Genomic DNA, 21,907 nt, shown 5'->3' with positions numbered 1-21,907 from the left:
GGGATGAACGAATGGCGAGCAATCAGGCCACAGAAGTAGGACTGCAAGCTAACATGCAGCATGAAGTGAAGATTCTGCATTGACCCCCATTTGAAGCAGCGTTCGTTTACAGTCTGTCCTATATAGCGATATTTGACCTTTCCGTTGAGTAGAAAAGAATGCTGGTCTCCATTTTGCACCATGCCTGAAGGCTATAACAAATCCTTATAGTAACATGGAGGGCTGCGCATATGGTATGACTGTATCTTCATTACCTCTGTATTCAGTTAATGTGCTTGTAGTAGTGTTGGCTACAGAGTACACGACTGTGCTTCTTGTCTTCAGATGGAAGTGGGTCAACAGAGAGTCTGGGCCTAGTCTGAGGGGACCACCCTACGCACTCCGCTCTACCCCCCTTCCTCTCTTTTCGGTTATAGCTTGGACCACTATGCTGTTGAGAGTCAGGGCCTACTGGACTTAAGAAATTAAAATATTTTATTACTTATAGTTTGAAGTTTAGTATAAGGGTGTACTCACTAGGTGTTTTGAACTGTGCCCGAGCGCGTTTGATTCCCAAAGCACGGTTCGTTTGACTAGTGTGAGCGCTCCGTGCCGCGCTCGGGCACAGTTCGTTTAGCCGGCCCTGGCCCGGTTGGATGAGGTGGGCCAGGGCATGGTTCAGTTGGGCTCGGGCACGGTATGCATGCAGTGTGAGCGGTAACCGTGCTGGAGCACAGAACAGATACTATTTTGTGTGCGCTATTGTCATCATTACGACCGCAAACATATTCTATTAAACAATGGTAATGTGTGTGAATAGAGTATTAGTGTAAGCGAGATTAGCGGCAACCACGCTGGCGATGCTAGCTGGCTATATGCTAATAGCGGACTCGGAAGTCAAAAATAGAACTAGTGCTAACAAGGCGCTCTGATTGTTTTTGTTGTAGAATACGATAGGGGATATATTCACACGTTATAGAACTGAAAAGGATGGAGTACAACATTGATTTTAAGATAAAAAATGGGACGACAAAGAATTAACTTGACGGAGCTCAAACTCAAACCACACGGCAGCAACAAACAGGAAGTGACGTCACAGTCCACCCAACACGACGTAGCTGGGCGCCGCGGACAGACCAAATTACTACTACTACACTACACTTTTCAATTAATTTAATCAAGTATATTTAGGTTTATAATGGCTCTGGTTCTTACCTTATTGATGAACAGGAAATGTAGTTTGCGAGTAAAGCTGCAAATAATTTCATTAACGTCAGCTGCCTCCGTAATAATTTTCGGATACATACAAGTGAAAATCAATGCAAGGCATAAATTATAATTCATTATAATATTATTAATTATTCGGCAGAATATTAGCGAAAGTGGTTTTCTCTGTTATCTCATACATGACGTAAACGTGCTCCAGCCCGGAATGTTTAGTGCAAGTGTGAGTGCAGGCCAGCAGGGGAGTGGGGATGGGGGATAATCGTGTTCGGGCTCGGGCTCGGTTCAAGGCAACCGTGCCTAGTGTGAGTACACCCAAATAGAGCTATGTGTTCCTTTTTCTGTAGATTGATTCGCTGGGTTTCCAGAAGAGGAAACTGTTGTTGAGCGATCTTAGGCCCAAAGTACACTTCAGGTGACATACTTTTTGTCCTCAGGAGTGTCCACGGACGTCTTCACACATCCTCCATGTGCAGCCCAATATTTCTGTCTGCTTGTATGGTGCGTGTACAACAGCGCAGGCACCAGGTGTATGTTAAGACAGAAAGTCCACTGTACATGTGGCGAACTTGTCCTCCACGCTCATACGCAGTGAAGTATACTTTGAAAGCTGTGCAGATATGGCTGTGCATGAGATTGAGCGGAACGTGGAAAAAGAAGTATACCTGGGCCTAGGGGTTGACGGTATACTGGTAGACATGATTAACCGCTAAAAATTTGTCAACTGGTAGAGATTTTCGACTGCGACTGTCGAATGGTGATTAAACGGTCACGTGATGTTGCTGTGCTATGTGGTCATGAAAAATTGTCATTTGCATGCGTTTTTAAGCATTGTGGTTAAAAACAAGTTGTTGAAATGCAATCAGCAGTGAAGGAGAACTCATTTTGCTATACACGCACGCTGTCTGAGAGACTGTTATTCATGTTAATCAAACAACAAAAGAAAGAAAATATCACTGTTCTTGACTAAATCACTTTTGTAACTTTTTTTATAATATGTATTTAATTTACACAGTGAAGAATATGCAGTGTTTTTATACATTTGATTACTTTATACAATGTATGTAGCATTTCTTATTTTTTGTTCTACTGTAGTTTTTTGTCCTATTGCTTGAAGTTAGTTTCTTATTCTTAATCGCTGACTGTTTACTTGTCTTCAGTGAGCTTTTTTTTTAAATTTAGGCTAGTATTAGTTTTTTGTGATATTTACACTGGTTACAAAAATTATGAAATTTTTATGGTATCAAAATATTTGATATCATTAAGACCTTATAATAGGCAAAAATAACTATATCATGATCATGCTCATTTTGGTCATATCACCCACCCCTACCCGGGCCATTAGGTTTGTCCAGTTTCATCAAACTATACCTTAGATACAATGAGGTCCAAAAATCTGAGATCTTATTAGAAATCTGGTTTATTTAAAGTTTAGCTTAAACTTGTAAATAAACAGTTTTCAGATTATGAAAAAATCTTAAGTTGTTTTTTAAACAACTTCTTTGCTACTACATATGCATTTGGCTGACAGTTTTAATGTTATTACTAATAATAGAAAAGTTGTCACACTATAATATTTTTCATATAATGCTAACTTTATTTAACTGTTCTGTCTAATATTTTATTAGAAAGAACTGTTAAATCGAGACAGTAAATCACTGAAGATGGAGAAGGGGATCTCTGTGAGCTCAAAATAAAAGCCTTGCATGTTGTCAAAAATTTATTGTTTAATGCCGATAATTAAAAAATATATTGGCTGATTTATCAGCCTTGTCAATATATTGATTTACACATGAATTACCACTTGATTGCAGTGCAAAACGTTTTGCAGCCATGTTTTATTCCAGCAAACTCAAACCTGTAGCTTAAATGTGCAAAGGTGATTGTCTTCAGAAACATTTTTGTTATGCTGGATGAAAGTCTCTTTACATCCCGTGTTACTAACTGTACTATAAAGTTTTCTCACCGGTGAATGACACATGATGTGTTGTAGTAATGTAGTAAATGGCTCTGGTCATCTGGTCTGTGTGTGTATATGCATTCAGGAGGCGTGGTTTTGGACAGCGATTTGCAGGGAGGGTGGGATGTACGCTTTCAATGCTATCAGGCTAAAGATGTCCTACTGCACCTTTAATCAGCAGAGCATTGCATTAGCAAGCCAATGTCATGGGTTTGATTTCCAGGGAAAATAATAACGGATTAAAAATGTGTACCTTGATTGTAGAATAAGTTGCTTTGGATAAAAGTATTTACCAAATATATAAACGTAAATGACTACAGAGCTCAAAACCACCACTGTTGCTTAGTTGTCTTTTTTCTGTATTCTACTCTCTTTAAATAGCTTCTAGAAAAGGGTTTCACTCAACTCACAATTATTTGTTTGTTAATTGGAATTCTTGAATTGACTTATTTATTAACTGCACAGTGTGTTTACAGTAACTTCATGTTTCATGATCGATTACCATCCGATTGGGTATACACATGCACACTTGCTAACATAAATTTTCCTCTGCAAAACAGATATAAATCCAATCTTCTCCTCTTGTGATGCAAATGTTGATGATGCTAATGATGCCAAAATTTTCTCTTGAATCCTTCCTTTGCCCCTTATGGCAATTAGCCTAGTGTTTGAGTTTTGCAGTTGCACAATCCATGTGTGTCCTCCATGACTGCTCACTCATGTGTAGTTACGTTTATGAAGATTGAAGTTTACCTATATGGCCTGACTCAGATATATCCTGGAGGGCATGTACACTTGGTCTTTGCATGATCAGATGCCTTATGATTTCTCTCTTCAGAGGACGGCCTGCTTTTGGCAAATGCTACTCTTGCCCTGGCTAAATTTGGAATCCAGTGCCACAGAATCTGCCTCCAATATCTATATATACCAATATCTCAGAATATTAGGATTGTAGGTTGCTTTTTTGTGGCTGTATGATGGGGGATATTTTCATAGAGAGCTCAAAGCTTTTTTACAGTAATTATGATGTTTTGGGTATATTTATTTTGCCATAAAAGTGAAGGTGGGTAACTTTTAAGCAGCTGTATTAAATAAAAAACACCCTTTTGGCTCATTTTTTTCTCATTATTGTTCAACGTTTAAAACAGTAACTTTAAACTGAAACATTTAGAGATAATATCCAAAATTATGTTTACATTGTGTAGTTCTTTCTCAGTATCAGATGATCTGTATGTAAATTTGGGTTGTTCAGGGAGCTGGTTTGAACTCAGTTTAATGTCAATAGTCAACAGTCAATAGCATAACATAGGCTGCCATTGATTTCAGTTCATGGTGACCTTGGCTGCTAATAAACAAAGAAAAAAATAAAAATAAACTTAATATTTTGGTCCAAGATTCCACATCCATATTCACTAGCATGTTTTATTGAAGTTGACACATAAACCAATGTTCCACAGCTAGAATGTCTCTTTTATAAATTTCATATGGTGGTTGTGGCATATGATGCAGATTTGCAGGATGAACGTGTGTCAATGTAGTGGAGTGTAGTGGCCAGCAGTCTGTATACGCTTATCTAGGCTAGGTACTAGGCTAGGCTAGCTGCAGCCACGCATTAACCCTGCTGGCCTAGCGTACACAATCATCAGACTTAATTCATTGGTGTAATGCTGAATAAAATGTATTTCACTTGGTTTACAAGTAAAGCCTAGACCCTCAGCTAAAGAGTTTAGAAAGAGTAAAAGGGATGCAGAATGTAGAGGGGCTCTGAGGAGATCTTTTTTTTTATTTTTAATTTTTAAATGCTATTGCACTAACAACATACTGCAAACTACTATTAGTGAATGCTCAGCATTTTTTTAAAAGCTGAAAAGGACATTGATTGTAGTTGTATGTTGAAAATCCTGTGTAAATCAGCGTGTGGCTGGTGTATTATGTTTCCAGAACATACTTTGCACACATGCTTACATACTGAACTTCTTCAAAATGTATCATGATTTTACAGAATGGGTCTGATCTTCTGCTTAGTACACTGTAAAAATAGAATTTTTACTGACCCCCCCTGTAAAACACTGTTAACGTTTTTTGCAAGTAAAAACTGTAAAAGGACTGTAAAAGTCCCTGCACGACACATAACATATGATTGAATTTTATAAAAGCAATTTTGTTTCGTCTCATTTTTCTTATTGATAATGTATATTAGAGACATTTTATGTTATTTGGTTAATGTTTACTGCATTATCTGCCTTACTACACACTGTCTTGTGTTACTCTGATGGCATTTTGTCTTTGTGTGTATGATCTTGCATGGTGTCTACACATGAGTATTGGCCATGTTTCATGGACAGCCCAAAAATGGGCTCATGATGTGGTTGTTCAAGTAAAATGTTTTGTTAATGTTATATTACTTGATGGAATATATGGTTGTAGGTTATAAATATACAGGCACCAATATGCTATCCTGTAATAACTGAAACACTGCCAACATCGTTTAATGGTGAATTTCTGGCAGTCTCTGCCTTTTTAAACTTTTTTTTTTTCAACAAGCCTGGAGTTTTGCAAAACTGAATCAATTACTAATTGAGAGCTCAATATTCCCATCTGTTTGTAACTTAGCTTGGCCTTGGACCCTTATAAAGCCTGGTCTAAATTGAAAGAGAAAGGCTAAATGGATTATTTTAAAAATGAGGCTGAGAAAGTTATTGGTGGAACATTATACTACTTCTTTTGCTCACTAAAATGACATTGGTTTAGCAAACTCTAACAAGTTTCCTGCTTTGCTTTTGACTGCCAGCTCAAAGTGTATATGTCACATGGGTTAATCCACTCAGATGTCCTAAATATGAATTTAAAATGATAGGTTATATAGCTATTTAGGACGATTATGATTAACTTGTGCTTGAGTGAAATCTAAACAGACTCATATGGTCACACATGTTCTGGCTGTTCCTCCCCACCCAGAGAGGTGTGTGTGTGTGTAGGATGAGTACTTTTAAAGCAGTTATCTTCACCCACCATTTTCAAACAAGCTGTGAATATACTTCTGATGTAACCAAGATGTTTTCATCCTTACTGAGGCCTGCTTTTTACAGGCATTTGTGGTGCAGTCTGATGTGGCTACAAGTAAACAAGGCTTAAGTCTGTCCAACAACCTGTTTTAGTCAGTCTGGTGACCTTAATCCATTACCTACCCATCAGAAAGAGAGAGAGAGAGTATGTGGATGTGTGTCTTATGGGTGGAGTTGAACTAGTTTGAAGCTGCTGGGCTGCCATATGGGACGTGATGTAATTCGTGGGTGCGCTGAATGTGTGGGAGAGGGTGACTGTGATACTATATTGATTGATGTATAGAGATATATGGCCAGTATTTTATTTTTGTAGTATATGAACCCATATATGTTAACGTGGATCTCCATCGACAAGTAAACTGTTGGTGTTAAGGGATAGTTCACCCAAAAATTTAAATTGTCATCATTTACTCACCCGCATGTTGTTCCAAACCGGCATGAATTTCTTGAATTACATAAAAGAAGATATTTTAAAGAAAGTTGGTAGCCAAACAGTTGCTGGTAGCCATTGACGTTTTTTCATACTAGGGTTGTGCCGATAAACGATAGTATCATGTATCGACGATAGTCAGAGATATCACCTGTGGCTAATGTCTTTTTACGATATCAAGATTATTATTATTATTAAGGTAGTAATATCTCATTAATATTAGGGCTTATTTGTTCCATCATTTTTCTTTTTACGCGATTTTATAATGTTGCACGTTATAACCAATCACACACGATTCCATTGAGCTTATGAATGCAACGGCCAATCAGAGGTTTTCAGATGAGTCATCGCTGAAACTGCAGAGTTTTGTTGTTCAGCGCTCACTGAATGAATTCTGCTCTCTTGCGAATTCTCTCATCATAAACAACAAACTGCAGATGTATGTGCGATGTAAGTATAAGAGATTTATTCATCATACGGTGAAGACAGCTGCAATGATTATAATGTGTGTTTTTTAAGGTACATAAACTTGCGCTGGACTGAAGTCAGTGATGATTTTTTTTGCTCGTTTTCTGTAGCTGCTGTTTGAATAACTGGAAATGTAAGCATTAGAAGTAGTAACTTACAATGTTTTTATTAAATTATCAAGTTACAAATTATGAAACGAAGTAAGTAATGAAATACATTGGCATGATAATATCATGTTTCGTCAATCTCACAGGATAATGCTAGGACGACTATTGAGCACATCACCCAGCACTATTTCATACTATGGAAGTCTATGACTACCAGCAACTGTTTGGTGTAGCATTCTTTAAAATATCTTTTGTGTTCAATAGAAGAAAGAAATTCATGCAGGTTTGGAAAAATTTGGCTGAAAGATTTTGTTTTGCACTCATCTATTATAGCCCTTTTCCGAGTGAACAGCACCACAGCACAAGTGGAAAGCATGGCCTATACAATAGGGCTCCAAGGGTAGTGCTGGCCACATTTGGTGTGTACAAGCAAACACTTTTTTTTCTGGTTTGTTGTCATAGAGACAGATCTTTTGTGTCCTCTCCGACAAAAAATGAGGTCACCTCTCGTTCAGTGGGCAGCTGTGAGGATTTAGGTAAAGGCTCTCTCTCTCTTTCTTTCTTTGTTTCTTTGAATTTTTTTAGAGGTAAAGCTAACAAAGTACAAGATGTAGCCGAGTTGAGCAACAATCTGATAATCACAGAATTGTGATGAATTATTGCATTGTTCAGATAAACAGAATATATTATATTTACAATTTGAAGTCATTGTCAGTCGTTGAAAGTTTAATCTGTTTGTAGCGTTATCCACTTCTGTATGGATACGTCTCGTCTTCTAGGGAAGCTTGAGGTTTTCTAACAAGTGTTGGGACTATTTAGGAAAACAAGATTACTTTTTGTGAGCGACATTTAGTAATGTTTTTGTGTATATATGAATTAAAAATGATCATAAAATAATCAAGTCTTAAAAAGGCCACAAGCATATGTTTTACATATCAAATAGTTTACAAATCTGTGCCCCACTGAACCTTACTCACTCACTCCCACCCATTGTTTACATCATAGATCACCAAGGAGATTAGTCAGGTGACCAAGCCTCCATCTTCTCTCAGTGTTGTGCCTTGTCCAAATACCTACACTTGAGAGCGCGTAAGTGCACAAGACTGTCCCAAGTCTTAAAAACTCCAGAACGCAGTGCCCTTAACGCACACTAAATCCACACTATCTCGAATACCGCTCCGGAGCGGTATTCAAGGCTTAGTGTATCCCATCATGCATCATGTTCTGAAAATAAATCGAGAGACTTTTTGCCGAGATCTCGCGAGAGGTCACGGAAACCTTTCCAATGAATGTTAAATATGAATGATAATTAGATATTACATAAGTTGCTACTAAAACAAAGGGTTGCACATTTTATTGGTGCAAATGAGTAGTAGTGATATTTATTTTGTGCAACATTTGCAACTGCTTTTTATCACTTAATTAAAAGCGCCATAAAATTAAATTGTCATCTGTTATAGAGACACTGAACAGAAGTATTGAAAATAAAAATAAAGCTCTGTAAACACTTGCATTTTTACAACAATTATAAGTGTGTCCCATCAGGTAATGAAAAGTTCTACACACACTTGTGGTCTTCATGCTCACTTGAACACTTGGACCAAATACAGGAAATACGTCATATAAGTAGTCAAGTGGTCAAGTGCAAAGACCGCAAGTGTGGGTATTTGGACAAGGCATTGGTGTAGCACCCCCTGAATTGATTGAGCGTGTTCAGGTGCTAATTAGTCTAGAAAATTAGCCTTAATTTCTCACATTGGATCAACTAATACAGTAATTCAGGAAGATCAGGCTTCAGATGGAAAACTGTTATTCGGATAGGCATTTGTTAAATATTTAAAACGTGTTGAATATTCAAAACAGAATGACAGCTTTAAATGAACGAAAGTTAGGAGATTTCATTAAAAAAGAAATTTAGCTGAGATGAAAATATTTAGCTCCTTTCCTTTTCCTTCCGTTTGGTTTTGGACATTTTGGAATCCTGCCTCCATCTAGTGTTGCTTCAGTCAAACTTCTACCTGAGTTTCATAAGGTTATGATGGTGAATCTAAGGTTAGGCTTGCATCTGCTTCCCCCATTGTTGGAAAGCACACTGGCCTGCATAGTTAATCATAATTAATATCACAGTTTCTATCAGCAGAATCATATTTTAACTTGAATATTTAAATATTTTGAAAGTGCATATTTGATTTATTTTTATTATTATTATTTTGTCAAATACAAGGCGATCCATAGTGAGGAACAGAATGGTTGACTGAAAATGCAAAATAATATTGTTTATTCCACAAGAGTACTCCTGGCTTATAGATCTGTATATTGGGTACCAATCGTCCAATCGTGCCCTACAAAGTGGACTTCACAGGATATTCAGACATTTTAAGTGAGGTTCCAGATTTCCAGATTTTCCCAGACGTTTTAACTTTGAAGGGCACTGCAAATGGCATAGGGAATACATTCACATCAGTAAATCATTTCGCAGGAAGTGGAGAGGGAAATTTACCCAAAATGAGTTGAGTGTCTAACACTTTTAATCACCTTAATTCACCTTAAGTGTGGTTTCACAACAGTCACTTATCACTGCATTTAGGTTTTATGTATAACATATTATTTTAGTTTAAATACTGTATATAACAATATCTACAGTTAACCCCTGCATAGGGACCTTGTGAATAGGAATGCAGTTTATATGCCTTTGAATGGCTCATGACTTACCCTTAAAACACTGAATGACAAAGCATGAAAAATCTATCCATCTGCTTTTAATGTAAAATAATACACTTGATACTAGTCTGTTCCCCAGCCATATCAGTCCACATTACACTAACTATCATAAATAGTTTTGCTTACTGCCATCTAGTGAGTTATTAAAGACACATTTCAGTAAAGCCAGCATCTCTGCACTCTTTTCTATTTTCGTTGATTATTATATTAGCAGCAAGCCTTGTTCTACATTTTTAAAGATTGTAAGTTATATAACATGGTAAATTATCTCATCTCTTGATCTCACTCTCTCTCTCATTCTTCCTCTCGGTCTCTTTTTTCTTCCTTTTATGGCCAATGGGATGGCATCACCTCAGATGTGCTTGAAGCCATACAAGACAACTTGCACAAAGACTAGAGTGCGTAATGTGACACCATTTGAGCCCCCCCAATTCTTCGGACAGAGAGAATATTGAACGTCAAGTACTGTTAAGGTTAATTTGGTTTAAATAGTTTGCAGTCCCAGAGTCCCCACTGCTATAGGTCTACACATGCAAATATTAATAGTGTACGTATATCAATAATAATAACAATGGTTTAATTAATAATGATACTTTTATTCTGTGTTTTATATCTGGGTTCTCTTTCTGTTTGGTTTAATCAAGTTTAAATTGTTTAGAATCAGTTCTAATCATAGTATCATCCTGGTACTATGATGTTAAATATGTTGTTGAGCTGTTTAAACAGCCTTGGAGTCTCTCTGACCCCAAACAGAACAGAAGAATTAATGCTTTTTTTTTAAAGAGTACAATTCTATGCAGGGCAAGCTGTTTGTTTGTGCTATACATAGTCCTGTTTGTGATCATTCATGTCATAGCTGTCTGTTTCCCATGACTAATGATGATGACCAGGCACAGATGGAATCAGCTAACTTCTGTGCTCTGAAATTCAGTGTTTCCAGATTGGAAATGTCCAAGTATTGTACCAGAAGCTCAAAATTATCGTATTTGGAAGAAAATTATCATACATGAGTCAAACGTACAGAATACAGCTATTTATGAAATGGCCTGAAAATTACCACAATAGATAAATAAATAGGTGTACCTTAGTGGGAAGGTCCAAACTCCACCTCTGAGTCGCTGTCATTGGAAGCCTGCGTGTTGCCAGATGTTGAGGGGGTCCTTTTGCGGTACAGATTTGATGCCATCATGGACCCCAATAGTGCTCGTTGGCTTAAAAGCAGGGCACCCTCCCGCATTATTAATGCACTCTGAGGTGTGCACGATCAATGAATATAAGAAGCCCTATGATTATAACCACCATCATTTGAAGTGTCATAAAATTCTGAAATTATCATACATTTTTCATTATTGATCGTACATTGTACAGAGGTCAAAATGTACAAATATGATAATTATCATACGTCTGGCTACACTGCTGAAATTTAAAGAGAATAAATGTGGAATGGATTTAAAAACATGGTAATTTTTTTTACTACACTCTTATTTATAGGTGGAAGAATAATAGCCATGCATTTTATATATTTATGGTGTCTGTAATATTTTTTAAATGGTTTTAAAAGAAGTCCCTTATTTATTTAATCAAAAATACAGTAAAAACAGTAATATTCTGAAATACTATTACAATTAAAATAACTGTTTTCTATTTGAATATATTTTAAAATGTAATTTATTCCTGTGAAGACAAACCTAAATTTACTTCATTCTTCAGGGTCACGAGGCTCTTCAGAAATCATTCTAATATGTTGGTTTGGCACTTAAGAAACATTTCTTATTATCATTGTTTTTGTTTTGTTTTTTGATGATGAATAGAAAGTTCAAAAGAACAGTATTTATTTTAATTAGAAACCTTTTGCAACATTATAAATGTCGTTACTGTCATTTTGATCAATTTAATGCATCCATGCTTAATAAAAGCATTAATTTCTCTCTCAAAAAAAATCTTCCTGACCCCAAACATTTGAATTGTTTATATAAAAAAATCTATATATGAAGAGTTCAGATGCAAAAGCCTCTAAGTGCCATCTGAAATTTTCTTCTAAAATTAGCATATTTATCAGGCTCCTATGTTTAGGTTCAGTAATTTTACTTTAATGGCAACGTATAGGTCCTTTTCTATGCCATTAAAGTGAAATAAATGAACATAAATATAGGAGTCTGATAAAAATGCTAATTTTAGATGAAAATTTCAGATGGCACTTAGAGGCTTTTGCATCTGAACTCTTCATATCTACTCCATATTTATATACTACTCCATAGAATAAGGGATGACGTGTATATAAAAGCTGTTATTTACCTAAAGGGCCTTGTGTTTGAGCAGGTTTTGCTTAGTCTTGCAGACAACATGCTCTCCTCAATTTTTCATTAACAAGATTGAGTGTGAAGCACAAGAGCAGGAATGGAGACAGGAAGAACAGAAAAGTGGGTGCTGGAGAGAGAGAGAAATCCTGGCGTAGCACACATCTGAGGAACAAGAGAGAGAGCAACTGGGATGCGTTGCCATAACAACGAATTCAGCAGGCCACCTACTAGCTTGTGTGTGTGTGTGTGTGAGAGACAGAGGAGAGAGGGTAGAGCAAGCAGATATGTGTGTGTGTGTGCGTGTGTGCGCCAGTGAGCAGTGCTAGAGGAGAGTAAAAAAAAAAGGTGTGCATGAAGCTTGCTTGTGATTGGTCACACCTCTCCTGTCTTTGTGTGGAGTGGAGCATGTTGGGTAAGTGTCCATCGCCAGAGCCGCCTTTTCTGATGTCTGCAGCACAGAAGCAGAGGGAGGGGTCTCTCTGCGCCACCCTCCATCCTGCTCTCTTTTTCTTTCTGTCTCTCATCCACACACCCGCTATCCTCCCCCTACTAAAGTAAAAACAATAAAATTCATAATGGAGAGCAACTGAATTTAGCTCTAGCATGCTGATACCTCTCGAAACAACGCTAGGCTAGCAGCCTCCCCATCAGTCACTAATGCTCAGTAAGTCATTTAGAGGGTTACGAGCAGCACGTTGCTGTCTGTACAGACTCTGCTTGAACAGTGAGACACACAAGCTGGGATTTGAGTGATGGTCCTTTGCCTGCCACACACACACACACACACACACACACACCCCAGGAGAGCAGCAGCTCCGTGTGGATGATGTCATCCTATCTGCATTCTGCAGTGTTAGCAGCGCAGCTTCAGACCCTTTGTTGCCCTTTACGCTGTACTCTGACCACTTTTATCGTTTTTTTTTTAGCATGCTGAGCTAAAAAGTGAAGCATAGGATAATCTTAAAGGATTTAAGATTATCCTTAAAACGTTAAAGGAGTCGTTCAGGCTTATCTCAGTGTAAAACATATGGTTTTTCTGGAGATATTTTGTGGCTTCTTTCAATACAGATCAATGGATGCTGGTTTTAAAGCTTTTTTGTTCAAGATTAGTGTTTCTATTGCTGTTCATAAGTTAAAACTCTTCAAGCTATAAGTGTATCATTTATGATTGTTTTATGAACAGTGGTAAAGAATTACGCATTTTAATTAGAGTTCATTTCAGTATGAATAACTGTATAAATGATCCTTAACAATATTCATCCCCAGTTTGGATAATGCTGACTCAGTTTTCACTATTAAACCTCATAGTGTTTGTAACTTTTACACAGGGAAATAATACATGGAGTTTGTAAGCATACTGTATATGTGCTTGTTCTGTCATATTTAATTTGCAGTTTGCTAACAATATGAAGGCATTTGATGTCAGTCTAAATTTCAGACTGCAAATAATGTAGTGTATTATGTGATGTAACATGTTTGATTTGCTCTGAGTTGTGCTTCTAGTAAATTCAATATGCATGGATATTTTTTGGGGATCAATATTGACGCATGGCCTAGGGTCTTTCTGCCTACGCAGGCAGAGGGGCTTATTGCTGAGTCATCAGTATAAGGTCACATTTGGCAACACGCAATCAAACACCCTGGATAACCTTCACGCTACTGTTGTGACCATATAGCATCTTGAAAACTCCTCCACACCCCCCCAGCCTCAAACTCCTCCTTTCTCCTCTCTCCATCTTCACTGGTCCCACGTTAATACTGTTGGACATATCAGTATCTTAGGTGGTTTTTATTTTCTTATTGCATTAAAATTTTATTTTCTTGTTGCATTAAAAATGTGACATTTAAGGACCAGTCAGTTGCCAAACAAGCATATTCTTGTATAGTAGGGCTGAACATTATTTTGTGTGTGTGTTCTTCTCTAGGCGATGTATCTCCGATCAGTATGTCACCCATCAGTCAGTCTCAGTTCATCCCACTGGGAGAGATTCTGTGTCTGGCCATCTCAGCCATGAACTCTGCCCGCAAACCTGTCACACAAGATGCGCTGATGGAGCACCTTGCCACTTGCTTCCCAGGTAGCCCTCCAGACACACTTATGAACACACACACACACACAAGAGTGCTGTAAACACTCTAACTCTATTTTATAATAGACATAACCATATTAAGTGTCATTATAACATTATAGAAAAGTCTTTCAATTCTATTGGGATAATCCTCATCATAAAAATGTTTTTGGCTTCATTATATTTGCTGAGATTATAGTACTAGGTTAAATCCATAATCAGTATTTTTGATCAAAACTACATTTTAAAATAATGTTTTTGTTCTGTACTATTGTAATTATTGGTTCTGATTATTTGACTGTTTTGGGGTTGACAATACAATTTTACTTAATGTTGTTTCATGGTACTGGTAAAAAATAAATATAATGTATGATGACACTATAAACTCCAACAGTTTAAAAACAGCTGAATGTCCAAACCTATTTTTGTTATAATCAAATACATAATTTTTTGTCATCTCTGTAGATTGATCTATCATCTATGGACCCTTTTCACATTTCAAGCAGAAGTTATCATAGTTGGGTAAACTTCTATAGTGGTGAACGGAAACTACAACAAATATATATTTTTGCATTCTCATTTGCTCCAATTGAAAAAAAAAATTTACTCCCTCAGTTTTCGTATTAGAAACACTGTAAGAAACATTGTTTTCTGTAATTTAATGCCAATGTTAGAAAAAACTTAAAATAATAAAAGAAGACATCTAAAATTGTATATAATATAAAAACAAAAAAATCTAAAAATAAAAAAATATATATAAAAATGTTGCCAGATTTACAATGTTAATAATTGTGGAAACTAATCATCACACTCTGCAAAAAAGGTCCATTGTACACCTTACGTTGCTCAGCTTTATTAAGAGAAAACAGTCAATCTAGGTGCAAAGTGTGCAAACTTCACCTGAATAGAGTCTGTCTGCTTTCCCTTAAAGAAGAAAAGAAAAAGAAAAAAAGGAACAGAGGCTCTGAGTTGCGTCATGTTGGTATGGCAACTACCACTGTATGATGTAATGGCAGGCAACACTTAACCCTGACTAGTTACAGCTTATCTGCTCCTTTATCCGTTGTGTGTGTTTCTGTGATTGAGAGTGTTGAAAAGCTGATTTGGGTGAAGTGAGGACTTGAGTGCAGTGAGGACACCATGTACCCTGTAGTGCAGTCCAGCCTGTTGGTGCTCCTTGTCTGTGAGTTACAGGCAATGTTTACTTATTTTGCACACGTGATATTAAACTAAGAGAGACATTCACAGTACTGAGTCTTACCAGAAATGTAATATCTTTTTTTGAGTGTCTAAGTTAGCCATCTTAATTGTGTATAAATATATTCCCTCTAAAGCATACTTTGAAAGCACAGAACAGTGGATCTCAAAATATGAGAATATGTTATGTGGTTCACTGGTGCTCCATGAAGGTTTCCAAGTGACCCATGAGTTGGTTAACTTATAACAACAAAATAGACCTTAATAAATTAAATAATTATAATTGATGATTGACTAATCAATCAACTGAATTGATTGTTAACATTAACTTGTGATAAAGTGTTTCTGTTGACTTACATGTCAAGTCAAGTCAAGTCACCTTTATTTATATAGCGCTTTTAACAATACAGATTGTGACAAAGCAACTGAACAGCATTAATTAGGAAAATAGTGTCAATAATGCAAAATGACAATAGTAAACACTCATTTTTCAGTTAAAGACAGTTCATCATTGAATAATCATAGTTATACAAGTATTCAGTCCAACTTCTTAGTGAACAGTTAGCTCAGACAGTTTAGGCTTAAGAGTTCAAATTACTAGTCTAGCTAATGAAATAAGGACAAAACAAGATATACTGTAAAATCTCTTGAAATTTTTAGGAGATATTTTACGATTGTTGTTGCATTATTTTATTTTATTATCATATGAGTTCTTATGAAGGAGGGTCACAATGGCAGGTTTTGTCTTATTACATTGAGGGGTTTACAGATGTGATGATGAAAGATGAGGTAATGACTGGTGTGTTGTGATTTGTGGTTACATAAATCAGCAACCAATGTTCTTCTTTTGATTGGCCTTCTGTAGTTATTTGTGTGATCACACCTACTCACGGTTAATCCTACTTTTGGCGTGTCAGAGCAGTTCTGGATAATGCTGACATCAACATGAACCCACTAATCTGCTACTCCCCCCTCCACCCTTTTCCCCCCACTTTGCACTGTATTTTTCACATCTAAGCGTTTGCCTGTTGAGCTTTTCCTTTGAAATATTAATTGATATTGATGATTGAAGATTTATTATTATCATATCACAAATGTTAGCCAAAATGTTTGTCAGCACTTTCATTAGCACTATGAAAATGATAATGAAATTTACATGCGGTTGTATTCTCTTCAGGTGTACCCACTCCGAGTCCAGAGATCCTGCGGCACACGCTGAACATGTTGGTACGGGAGAGAAAGATCTACCCCACACCAGAAGGTTACTTCATTGTTACTCCACAGACCTACTTCATCACCCCCTCCCTCATCCGCACCAACAGCAAGTGGTACCACCTGGATGAGCGGCATCCAGAGCGACAGCAGCAGCAGCAACAACAACAGCAGCAGCAGCAGCCACCACCCCAACAGCAATGCACATCGCCACAATCTGGAACCATCACTCCCTCCACCTCTGGCTGCGTACGAGAAAGGCCTAACCCTAAGAACCACTGCGACTCCTATAATGCCTACCGCGATGAGGTGCCCAGCATTCATAATGCTACGATTCAAAGAAAATCCCCAAAAGAACCCAAAGGAGATCCACCTTCATACCCACAACCCCCACACCCTCCACCTGCCATTCAGCACCCACCTGACCCCACCGACAAGAGCAAGAGCATGACTGCCACCTTCTCTTACAAGACAGACACACTGACCAAGAAGAAGGAGGGCAGCGGTGGGGGCAGCAGTGAGAGGCAGTCCAAGAAGTTTGGGTTGAAGCTGTTCCGCTTGAGCTTGAAGAAGGACAAGACCAAACAGCTGGCCACCTTTTCAGCACAGTTCCCTCCAGAGGAGTGGCCCTTGAGGGATGAGGACACACCGTCTGCTGCAGCGATCCCTCGTGAGGTGGAGATGGAGATCATCCGCCGCATCAACCCAGACCTGACGGTGGAGAACGTGGCCCGTCACACAGCTGTCATGAAGCGGCTAGAAGAGGAACGAGCTCAGCGCTGCAAGGCCAGCTCCTCTGCAAAGCACAGCGCCCGCAGTCGCCGCAGCCGAGGCCACCGGCGCGTGCCGCACGGGAAGTCGCGTTCGCACAGCAAGACGCGGGCTTCTCGAGGAGATCCCTCTGAGGGCTCCAATCTGGACCTGCCAGCAGTCAGCCTGGAAAGGGACTACCGTTTTTTCAGTCACTCTCTGGTACGCTCGCCAAGAGAGGGAATGTACACAGTGGAACGCAGAAGCGGTGGTGCCTACCTTGTCCACAGCAACCCCAACATTGCTGAGTCACACTTTCCTGTCACCCCAGAGTGGGATGTTTCGGGGGAGCTTGCAAAGAGGCGGACAGAGATGCCTTTCCCTGAGCCTTCACGTGGGACGTCACATTCTAAAGTGCACCGGAGCCACAGCCACACTCAGGACCGCAAGTCACGCAATGAGCGGCCCGACAAGGCGAAAGAGCGATCGCGTTCTATGGACAACTCCAAGGGCCCGCTGGGAGGTGGGAGCTCCATGCTTGGCATGGCTGAGGATTATGACTGCAGTCCTGATGACAGAAGCCGCTACTATACCGATGATGGGACGCTGAGGGCCTCCTCTCAGAAGGCCCCGCACTACTCGTGCATCATGTTTTCTGCTGCCAAGTTCAGCTCTGAAATGTCTGTACCTGATATGGGCAAATTGAGTCTGGATGACTCGAGGCTCTGCAGCCCTCTAGAACGGAACAAGAGCAGGGACAGCCTCCCAGCCTACAGTGACCTGAAGGCCCTGTCGCCGAAGCCTTTGGCTGATGACTACTTCCAGTGCAATACATCGAATGAAACAATCCTTACTGCCCCGCTGCCTCTGGGCAAATCTGACCATGACACTTTAACCCCATCTGATGGAATCCGCAAGGGCTCTCCAGCTGACCGGCAGACGCCGCACCTCACCTCTCCTCACCCCTTGGAGTACAAAGAGGACTCCTCCACCAAGGGGCACAATGGTTCTGGGAAACCCACACCGAGCCAGACACCTGAGCCTATGCCCAATGGACGTTTGATACAGCACCAACACAACACTGACCCAGGGGGCGGGGGAGGTGGCAGTAGCACTGGTGGCGGCATGGACAAGAGGAAAGAGATTTTTAGTAAGGACACTTTGTTCAAACCGCCACACAATGTTTTGACTGTGAGCTATGTGGACAGTGGCTACTCAAAGTCAGGCACTTTGCGTAAGACTCCGCACATGAAATCATCCGAGGTCCTTGACACTCTGGAGACCCAACAACCACCTAACTCCACCCCTTTGTCTGCTTCTGCCCCGGCACCTACAGGCACAGAACAGGGTGCTCCCTCCACATCTGAAGCTGCTTTTGACTATTACAACGTGTCAGATGATGACGATGAGGAGGAGGCAGAGGAGGCCTCCCGTAAAGAGGCCGCCCCGACAGAAGCAAAGGGGCGGGCAGGGGCCGGAGATGGTGGTGGAGGCGGTGGGACCATGCAGTGGTTGCTAGAACGGGAGAAAGATCGGGATTTACAGCGGAAGTTTGAGAACAACTTGACTCTACTTAGCCCTAAGGAGAGCGAGAATAATAACAGCCAGAAGTCAGCTCACTCGGCCCGGCTGGACAGCATGGACAGCAGTAGTGTGACTGTAGACAGTGGGTTTAACTCCCCTCGGTAAGTACTCACTTCAAAGACAGAAGGTGCTACAGTTGAAACCCCATATTTATACTCAGTTGTTGACCGTGAACAAGTCTTCAATGCATCAATTAACTGCCGTTTGTCTTTTCTTTTTACTTTTTTCTTATTACCAATGACATAAGATTAGGTAAATTTTTGAGGAAATAAAATATAACATAATGCTCACCAGAAAACATAAATTGCTAATATGTTAGAATCCACACTACTTCTCTGACATCCCACAAAATGAAATATGTTTTCCATTGGTCATTTTTATATGTGTGTTTTATTACAATTTTTGATGTTTGGTCTGAAGCACATAGTTGCCATAGAGCCCATATAATTTATCCCATCTTATACTGTGATGTATGGCATGGTTTTTCCCCCTCTTCTTTGCCAAGGCCACAAACCAGCACAGACAGCCTTTAAGTGGGTTTCCCAGGGCTGTGTATGTGTTAGCAGAAGCCCTTTATGAGTGAGAGGGTGAGGACTTTTTTCAGCTGCTAAAAATAGACCCCTTGTGTCTGTATGACTCATTCAGAGGGATATGGCAGGGGTAGAATAACTGAGAGAGCCTACATGTGCTGCACATGTGCTGCCTCTACTCCTTACAATACACTCAAAGAAAACTCCATAAAATACAGGCAAATGTACCATGTTAATATGAAGGAATTTTCTTGACTGATTTTTCCCAGGTGTTTTACCCATATTTTGAATTACACATTACATTGTGTTGTATTTAAAGTTTGAGGGAAATGTCTTATACTTAACAGAAAAGGCTGTAGTAATTTTGACCTAATAATGACCTCATTCTCTGACTGGTATGTCAGTTTGTCAAAACCAAGCTTTATACTGAAAATCCCACAGAAAGCCTTTCTAAATTGATTTTTGCATTGTAATTTAACACGGTATGTAAGTACCAATAATATATTTTATCAGTACAACTCATGCTGCTTATGAAAATGTTATTTTTTTCTTTTTTGTATTGAATTGAAATCCTTACATTTGTGATGTTTAGAAAATGTGTGTAATGCAGTGCATTTTACTGTCCTTTCTTCAATCGTGTACTGACGATAATAGTAATAGACCATAAATAGTAGTTGTGGCCCAGTCATATTGTGACAGAGCTACAAAACCTACAAGGCAAACTGCCACACGTCTCTAAATTTAAGACCCCCAGCAGTCCCTACATGCACAACCACACACACACACACACAAAATCATTCACTATTTTCTGGATGACTCATCACATTAGCGATGATGTCATTTCACAGCTCCTGGAAAAACACCAGCATAGCTCTTGTGCATAGACATAATTTAGTTTGTGATTGATGTGAGGTAGTAATGCAATTACACAGAGTGGGATATGCAAAAGAAAAAAAACCCTGCATGTTTCTCTGTGCAGTACTAGTGTTAAATACATAATATCTCAGTTTAATCTTTGTATTTAACGCAATAGTTTTCCACAAAAATTTCATCGTTTACTTAAACTTGTGTCATTTCAAACTTGAATGGCTAACGCTCTTCCATGGCACACACAAAAAATTTATTTTAATGACTTTTTTTCCACAGTTACAGTGAATTACAATGAAAGCTTCAAGTTTTAGAAAACACAAGAAACAAAATCACAATAGTGAAAAAAGCATCACTAAATACTTGTGAACACATTGCTACTTCTACATGAATGCACTATGGAGAGCTACAGTATGTGACGATTTTCAGTGAATAAAAATTTAAATTACAGTCTGTTTTTAACACAATTATATGGACCTATAATACATTTATGGTGCTTTTGTGTCCATTTTGAATTGTGTTAGCTTCGGAAAACTCTTTCAAAATTTCTCCTTTTGTTTTCTGTGGAAACATTGTGGAGTACAACCATAAAACATGAGCATGAGTAAATGATGATTTAATATTTTGTCAAACTATTCCTTTATTCCTTCAAATCTTTTCTCCCTAATATATATCCTCTTTCTTATGGTTGGCTGTCAGTGCTTGTGGTATAGCTGCTTGAACATATTATTGTTGTCATACTATCATAAAGGTGTACACTGTTTTTATTCAATTCAATTCAATTCAAGTTTATTTGTATAGCACTTTTCACAATACAAATCATTGCAAAGCAGCTTTACGGAAAATTAGGTTTCTACAATATATTAAGTATATATGTTATAAAGCTAAATAATCCTGCAAACCAGAGCGAAAGCATAGGTAAGGGTGAGGTTGTGTTTTCTCTTTCTCTTTCTCTTTACATTGTTTCTCATGCCTCAAAATAATGAATCCATTATCTTGTCTTAAACTCTACTCTTGGTCTTTCTCTGTCTCTTCTTCTCTGGTCATTTCCCCACCACAACCACTTTCTCAGCACACGGGAAAGCCTGGCGTCCAACACCTCGAGCATTGTGGAGAGTAACCGGCGACAGAATCCGGCTCTAAGTCCAGGCCACATGGGTACCACCAGCATCGGCCCCCCATTCAGCTTCCGTGCAATCCCAGAGCCCCCTACCACGCAACCTGAGAAACTGCAGAAATCCCCCAACTGCCTTGCCTCCATCACCAGCGTCTGACATGGGTTGATGTAGGGTCAGGGTGATCTGCAATGTTGGGATGCCTAAGTGCAGGAGGTTGGGTGACGCCCTCCATCAAGCACCTCGACTACATGGGGACTGTTAAACCCACAGGCATGGCTTCCAGAGACTGTTCCCACAGCATAAATGGTCACTGCAACAAAAAAAAA

General features: G+C 38.9%; 1 protein-coding gene across 3 annotated transcripts in view; it reads left to right on the top strand.

The window, feature by feature from the left end:
- The window catches only part of stox2a (storkhead box 2a), a 63,757-nt gene extending 41,850 nt beyond the window's left edge, over nt 1–21,907 (top strand). For 2 of the 3 annotated variants that reach the window (XM_016232367.1, XM_016232373.1), the window contains exons 2-4: nt 14,180–14,332; nt 16,698–19,167; nt 21,536–21,907. In XM_016232367.1, coding sequence (XP_016087853.1) covers nt 14,180–14,332; nt 16,698–19,167; nt 21,536–21,737 — 2,825 coding nt within the window. In that variant the 3' untranslated portion in view covers nt 21,738–21,907. Of the gene's footprint in view, nt 1–14,179; nt 14,333–15,425; nt 15,507–16,697; nt 19,168–21,535 lie in introns of those variants that run through there. The other variant, XM_016232380.1, reaches the window with a different exon arrangement.

The sequence above is a fragment of the Sinocyclocheilus grahami genome, unplaced genomic scaffold (genome assembly GCF_001515645.1).
Source record: "Sinocyclocheilus grahami isolate Dianchi unplaced genomic scaffold, SAMN03320097.WGS_v1.1 scaffold17.1, whole genome shotgun sequence".
Classification (NCBI taxonomy): Eukaryota; Metazoa; Chordata; class Actinopteri; order Cypriniformes; family Cyprinidae; genus Sinocyclocheilus; species Sinocyclocheilus grahami.
Note: the sequence above shows the minus strand (reverse complement) of the source record. Positions and strands in the feature narration are given on the sequence as shown.